This window comes from Lepidothrix coronata, unplaced genomic scaffold, assembly GCF_001604755.1.
Source record: "Lepidothrix coronata isolate B3197 unplaced genomic scaffold, Lepidothrix_coronata-1.0 Scaffold21, whole genome shotgun sequence".
Classification (NCBI taxonomy): Eukaryota; Metazoa; Chordata; class Aves; order Passeriformes; family Pipridae; genus Lepidothrix; species Lepidothrix coronata.
This window is the reverse complement of record NW_016690201.1, coordinates 7,646,208-7,653,937: the sequence shown is the minus strand read 5'-3', so window position 1 is coordinate 7,653,937 and position 7,730 is coordinate 7,646,208. Positions and strand designations below refer to the sequence as shown.

The following is a 7,730-nucleotide window of genomic DNA, read 5'->3' as shown; positions in this document are numbered from 1 at the left end:
CCTCTTATCTACCTCTTAGTCACATTCTACAGCTCTTTGTCTCCCTCCTCCTTCCCACCCCGTATATGCAGTACCTGGGTACAAAAGGCAAGAGAATACATGTTTCTTTGGTGAGATTTCAAACCAGTGTTGATCTATTTAGGCCAGGGGGGAAGAGATTCTGTATGTGGAGCCTTGGTATGACCTTAAAAATTGCGGGTGAGAGAGAGGATGGTTTTGATGAAAAGCCAAGAAGCCAGGGTAGGAGAAATTCCAAGGTGTTTGCCTAGCTTTGTGATGGACTTTGTTTTAAACAATGGGAATGAGCCAACAAAAGAGGAAGGATTGAGGCATTTGTTTTGTCTGTGGTCTTAGTAGTACCAGAAAGGTGTTCATATTTTGTGTGCAGCATCAGGAACAGAATAAATGTATTGGTTTTAAGGATGTCACCAGTAGCTCTGTTGTAGTAAAAGATATTTGGGAAAAAACTGCATGTTGTGGACAAAATCAGTTTTAAATTGATTTATTTTCAAATTGGTTTAGCCATTCAGATTCAATTTTATCTAAGGCATTGAGGGGTTTCTATACAACTCTTTCCTGAATAACACTGTGGAGCTTTTTGGCGTTACACCCAAATTAACAGCATGCTGCGTCATTAAAAAATAAAAGAGCTGCAGTTTTTTCTTGGCGTAGATTTCTGCAAAGCAATAAAAGACTCCCTATGCTGATTACAAATATTCTAAAATGTTTACTTTGGTCTATAAACTTGGAGCATTTCATGTTTGGATATGTTATGTGTGGCCTCTTAAGACCTTTTCCATTTTTCTGCTTGTACCTTGTTTGACGAGGGTTTCAGGTCTCATGTGCAAGAGAGATTTTTGCAGGACAAAAACAGTATGCCATGCAGAGAAAGCAAAGGCAATGAAGGCAGCTGTAGGCAGGATGCACATACATTAGGAATCTTGGCTTTAGTTAATACCTACTGTTTTACTGATGGAAAGTTGCACAGTTTTCCAGTGCCCTCATTTCTCCGTATTTAAGAAAGGAATAAAATTGACCTGGCATGCAAACAAGTAGTGCTGTTCTATATTTAGGCATTGAAATACTAGAATTTCTTTGCTATTAGAGATTTGTTCATTATTAGACCAAACACAAGTTTCTCTTTTTCCAGCTCTAATGCTTATAATGCTCTAATGCTTCATGCGTTCTAGTTGTTCACAACTCTCAAAAGTACTAATTGAGTAACCACACACAACTGCCCAGTGAGATCTGTGAACAACAAATCTCTTCCTGCACAATCCCATATGAGCACAAAACCTTCCCAACCAGAAACTGGGGTCTTCAGGTTTTATGAATAGTGAAAATGGTTTACAGCTGGCTAAAATCTTCTGAGAAGTTAAAATAAAATTGCCTTTTGCTGGCCTGGTAATAAAAGTCAAAGATGGACTGTTTCTGCCTTGGGCAGAAGAGGAGGTGGTACTGGACTTGTTCTGTGGGGCAGTGCAGGGACTCATTTCCCAAGTATTAGACTTTAGCTGCTCGTGGTTTTAGGTCATGTCCTGACCCCTAGAGCTGGCTGAAAGCCAATAATTCAGTCTCACAAAATAGTTTTGTGTTGGTTAATTTTGCTTTTGCATTTTATTGCAACAGAAGCATGGCTTTCTGTGCCTTTTGGTGCAGCACATGGATGTAGCACATGGGAACAGGAGAACTCATCCTGGCATGGCTGGTAGGCTGGAATCTCGAATGCCTCTTGCTGTGCATGAACAGGACAGGGATGCAAATCTCCAACTTTGTTTTCTGTTTTGAAAACGGAGAACTTCTACTTTATAAAATATGTTCTTAAAAAATGCTTGTATTTTTACTTGTTGAACTGATTTTTTACTGGTTCATTGTTGGTAGCATTCAGTGGATCACTTTTATGCTGTAACCTACTGCTATGCAGGATTATTTTCCAGATATCTTTCATGTTGAGTAACATAAAATGTCAGACAGAATTGACATTTGTGAAAAATGGAAATGAGTGCTAATGTTCCTACTGTGAAATTCTGGAGGCAGCTAGTAAGAAAGTTTAATCAACCATTAAAAAAATCAATAGCTAGTAATTCACAGAAGGTTTATCAAAATTTTAATTTCTTTGGTTTCAGGATATTGGAAGTAAGGGATTGTATTTTCAACAGGCCTTAAGGAGTTAGAAGTCTCACTCCCATTGAATTTAAAAGTAATTTGAACATTTTATTACTTCAGGCTTCCTTGAAAATCGCCACATCTTGGGTTGGATCTATTGTTCCTTTACCACTGAAAGCAGTGAATTGTGGATTCTAAATTTCTAGTTCTTCAGAAATGTTTGCATCTGCATAACAAGATATGAAACATTCTGAGGTCAACTTTGAAGACTTTGTAGAGGGACTTTTAAATATCTCATAAGGAGTAAATTCAATTTCATTTTTCTTTTTTTTTTTTTTACCTTTAGGGTCCATCTTACTCTGTGGAAAAGACCACTTGTTCTCAAAGATTTCATAACCTTTTTATTTTTGTTAGTTGCATAATTTAGTTAAGAGAACTCGTACTGAAAAGATTTGTGATTTGAAGACTGTTTTATTTACTGAAAAGCAGTTTTATTTTTTTTTATTCATAGTGCCAACAGAAAAAAAATACTTGCTATCTCTTTCTCTCTCTAGATATCTAAATTTATCTTTGCACTGTTATCTTGTACTACGTTGGAAAATATTCAGGCTTACTTAATAACCAGTCACTCTTTATTTTATTTTATTGAGTTAATCTGTCTAAATTTTCTGGGGAAAATATTTTCAGTGAATAAATTTTTCTTAGTTTAGTTGTTACCTTCACTTTTAGTATGATCTAATCGATAATTCAGCCACCTTTGTCAACTTCTTGACTCATATGGCTTCAGGGTTAGACAAAGTCTTCACCAACTTCAGAACCAGTTCCTATGGATCTGTGTGAAACACATTTGCAGAAAAAATCATACATTCATGACTTTACTTTGTGTCTGAGAGCATGTGAACCAGTTTCATTTCAGATTAAACTAATGTGGGAGATGCTCCCCAGTCAGGGATTCAAACCACAGAATCAGACTAGAGTTGAAATGTTCATAGCAGGGGCATCAGGTTCTCAGTACCGAGATGGAGCCAGAATCACCTGAAGACTGGCAGTTTGGGCATTTTCCTGAAAAGGGGCTTGTGTGTATTGACCCTTCCATGCACATGTCTGAACAGCTGGCCTAGTAGTTCTATTTCTGTATTTAAAATAAGAAAAACCAGTTGTAGGAACTATCCAACAGTGTTGCCCTTCTTCTGTGGTTGGCCTGACTTCTAAATTAAAAATAGTAGGATGGAAGGAAACACTGCTGAAATCTAGCCCCTCTACAGGCAACATCTCCTCGATAAAGGTGCCCTGCTACAGTTCTGAGTATAAAGACTCCTGAGTAATGCTAAAATAGGAGCAGCCCATCATCACCAGGCAGTAGGATGAGATCTGCAGGGAGGGCAGTTTTCTTCCCTCAGAAGGTGGGATGGATTTTGCATGGATAACGAACAACTGTGCCAGGCTGTGAATCTGCCATGGTAAGCCTCAAGTTCTGTTACTAGATTATATCAGGTGGAAAGAAACTCTTAAAAAGTTACCAAGTGTCCTTCCTTTTGCTCTGCTCCACAGCTCAAACTGAAACATGCTGCAGAAGGCTGTCCATTTTGTCAGAAGTTGGCATTTTTAAAAGCAAAAAGTGGTAATCAAAGAATGATTCATCTCTGAAAACACATTTCCTTTTGCTATTAAGGTAACAGTAGAATAACAGAGATCTTTCAAAGTATTTATGCAAAGCAGCATATTATTAAGCTAGTAATGTAGTCTAAATTCAAAGGACAAGATCAGGCTGCTTTAACTTCCTCTGCTGGTGCTCTGGTTTGCCTATCACAAGAAGACAGCTGTAGATCAGAAAACAGACACGCTCCTGGCAAGTGATGGGTCTGTGTGAGCAAGAACTTCTTGTGAGATATTGAGCCGGTCACGGGCAGCTGCTCTGAAATTTGTTAAGTAATCTATCTAGTATGTCTAAGGAGTAGCATATCCAAATCAATCCATCCAAATGCCTCAGGAATATCAATAAATAGATAATAAATCTGATCATTCTCTGTGATCTGCTCTGGTGTGAAGCTGCTGGGGAAGCCTTCTACAGGATGAAGATTAATTCTAGTACACGTTTGTTGGGGTGACAAATGCTCTGTGCCAAAACTGTGGCTGGTGAAAAATTCATTTCAAATTAATTTCAAACTTTATTTTGTGCACTAATCTACTGTCATGAAACTGAATGGCAACAAATGGCAATCGCTGATAATCCCCTTTTCAAAAGGGGAATAGACCCAAGGTTTGCAGAAGGAGCTTTCCATCTTTTTTTTTTTTTTACTTTTGTGAATTTCCCATTTAATTTCTGTTCAGCAAAAGAAACATTTCACTCTTGGTTATTGTTCTAAATGTTAAACCATAGTAGTGATAGTAATACACGGTTCTTTAATATAATGCAGGAAATACAAAGGCTGAAGGGGTAATAAATGTATTTAGATAGTTAATATCTTTACCAGATTAGTTATTTAGTTATCAGTCCTTTATGAGAAGTTAAAAAAAATACCCACTGTTCAGGCACAGTCCTGAAAATCAGTATGTTTTTTGTTTCATTAGACTGTGTGTCCTGGTTGCAGCTTAAACACTGACCCTGTGGTAGGTATAGAATCAAGTATGTAATCTAGAAAAGGTGTCATATATAATTTATTATTTTTTCATTTGTCACACTATCTCAAAAACCTTTAGGAAAGAATCCTAGCTTCTGCTTCTGACTCTGATGTGAAAGGAGTGACCTTTCTCAGGGCAAATAGGAAATATTTTTAATGTTTGAAAACCTCAGAATTCTATTTGTGAGCTCCACTCTAAAAATTATCAAATATTTGGGACTAGCTGCATCTTCTCAAATTAACTTCAGAGGCCTTGAAGATCAAGACTAATACTTTAGCCACCTACGTCTTGGTCAGTGAAAGAAATTGGTATTTATTTTAAAAATAAAGAGCAGAAAGGAAGAGTTGAAGTTTCAATTTACAAAAATAAAAGCACAGCAACAGTTAATTCATGTAAAACACTATTTTCACAATCTGAATCTGCTGAATTTCAGCATTTGGATTGTAGACTTTTTAAAACTTTACAAATTGTAATTTTTTTCCCACATTCCTAAATTTTTGCTGCACGAAAATCTGACTATGCCTTAAAATCAAACAGAATAGTCTTTGTCCTCTTTTTTCATATTACCATACTATCATAGTGTCTGCCTTCTGCAAATCTAGATAAGGAAAAGTTTGTGTTGAAAGCAAAGTAGATGGTGGACTCCAAGTACCCCCCTACTCTCCATCAGTGAAGTCTTGTCCCTCAGAAATACCAGATCTGCTGATGGCACTTCGTAGACTCTTTCTCATTGACTCTTGGAAAAGGGGAAGAGCACTGTAATGTCTGTCCAGACAGGGATGGCTGTTCAGCACTGCTCAGCATGAAGTTTTCAGAATATCCTCTTTTCCTTTTTATATCAATTTTCTTTTTAATTTTATTTTTTTAACAGACGAGGGATCTTCCTTTCTTTTCGGCACATTTTGGAAAAATCCCAGCCTTTAGTCCCTCAGGGGCTGCTCTGGTGATGGGCTGAGAAGGTGTAGCCCAGAGGGCAGAGTGTGGAGGTTTCATGTATGAAAGAGAACAAGTAATACAGGACTGGGTCGGCAGCTTGTTTGAAGTTAGGCCTTGGCTGTGAGCAGAACCTTACTGCAGAACCTTTAGCAAGCGGTTCAGTCCACAGAATTCTTAGGGCTTGAAGATTTTATTTAACTGTTTATATTTTACTCTTTTATCTTTTCATCTTTTATCTTGGTGCAGGGCATTGATACTTCATGGTAATTTGTTCCTATTCCATTTACCTAAACTAAGTGGTTATTCTCATTCCCTGTCCAAGAGATGAACTGTGCTAGCCTTTAGCATGTAATATCTCAGTATCATAACATTTAGTTTGGGGTTTTTTTTCCCCTTCCTGATATTTACCTCAGAGAGTTATAAGGAAAAATATTTTATTCGCATTCTTCAGGTAGGCACTTGGTTTACAATCTTCTCAGAATAGATTATTGAAGATATCTATTTTTTGTCTTCAGTCCCTAAAAGAACTTCAAACTCAGAAAGACACTTTGTTGCAAGGTATTTTCTTCTTGTCTTAAAATGATATACTTAAACTGTGGTCTGCATACTGTCAGTGATGTTCTGATGCTCCAAACCAAGATGGTACGAATGATATGAAGTTGTTTGTCCTTTATACAATAAAGGATTAGTATTATGAAAACTTTATTGCCTCTGTATTGAAGTTTTGCATGTTGGCAAACCATTGTGAATTTGGCTCAGAATCTGCTGATGCCTGTGAAAAGAGAATGCTCGAAAATAATGTTTATAGAGTTCGTATTTGTTTAATAGCATTTGTATTTCTTGTGGTATCAGCTTGCTCTTTAATAATCAACTTCTCCTTCTCCATTTTCCCTTTCTGTGTGTGTTCATACTGGTTGCATTCAAGTCCATGTGGATTTAGGAGCAGAAGTCAGCTTCCACTTTGGTTAATGCATTATTGGAAAAATTAATGAAATAACAATAATACTACCATCAATTGGACATACATAGACCTCTTTAGTTCACTGAAGTCTAATTCTACAATGCTTATTTCACACTTCTGCAATTGCTATATATTTTGAAACTGTTACCATGATGTTCAACATTCGATTGTATACTGGATACTTGGCAAATACAAGAAAGCTTATAATCCAAAGCAACAATGTCTTTACTTCTAAATGGCAAAAATCAGTTTTTCAAAGAAAAGCACTTTTTATATTTATAAACTGAATTGGGGTTACTGATGATGATGCGTAGATGCATAACCCACAAAACATAGGCTTGTACTCTAGAAGTCGAGTTTGCCAGTTTGAGGAGTGGTGAAGCTTATTTGTTTTTGTTTGTTTTTTGTTTTAGTTTGGCTTGGGGTTGTTTTGTTTGTGGAGTTTTTTGCTTGTTTTTTTTTAACGTTTGGGTTTTTTTCCTTGTGAAACATCAGACTTAAAAGGCATGAATTATATAAAAATAATCTTGGAATTATACAGTGGAGTGTTTTTACAGAGTCTTTGTTTCTGAAAGAACCGTGATTTGTCTTTATGTTACAGATCTGGAAGGTAACATTTTCTGTAGATGAAAACTTCTGCCTGCTGTGATATCCCACTCTTTGAGTGATGCCACATGCAGCACTGAGTAGTACTGGCAAACGGAAGAGATTTCGTGGAATAAGGTAGGTTTATTTCTTTCCCATGAGGCTTGATGAAGTTCTTCATAATCGCTTTTCTCTTTAATATAAATTAAGTCAAACAGGTATTCCCAGTCTTTCGAATTTTGGAACAACATTAGTAATCTCAGAGCTATTGCTGCTATTACTTGGTTGTACCTTTAAATTTATTGGCAGAAGATATTTTCAAGGTATCACCATTTCACTGCAGCAAAACCCACCATTCGCAATCAGCAACAGTAAATAAGAAATTAAAGGACTTATTTAATTATTCTTTATGATAGTAGTAACTTCTATAATGTGAAAAATTCATTGCTTGTAGTTTTAAAGACTATTGGAATATCTGCAGAAGAATCAAGTGTATATGATGTTTCTTCAATGTGGTGCT

The 7,730-nt window shown here is 36.5% G+C and overlaps 1 protein-coding gene across 9 annotated transcripts in view; it reads left to right on the top strand.

Annotated features, from left to right (window-relative positions):
• Positions 1–7,730, top strand: part of LOC108493986 — a 288,034-nt gene that overhangs the window by 93,985 nt on the left and 186,319 nt on the right. For 8 of the 9 annotated variants that reach the window (XR_001873682.1, XR_001873683.1, XR_001873684.1 and 5 more), the window contains one exon: positions 7,227–7,348. Coding sequence is in view for 6 of the 9 variants with exons in the window: in XM_017808025.1 (XP_017663514.1) it covers positions 7,293–7,348 (56 nt within the window). In the remaining 3 variants the exon portion in view is untranslated. Of the gene's footprint in view, positions 1–3,709; positions 3,779–7,226; positions 7,349–7,730 lie in introns of those variants that run through there. The other variant, XM_017808027.1, reaches the window with a different exon arrangement.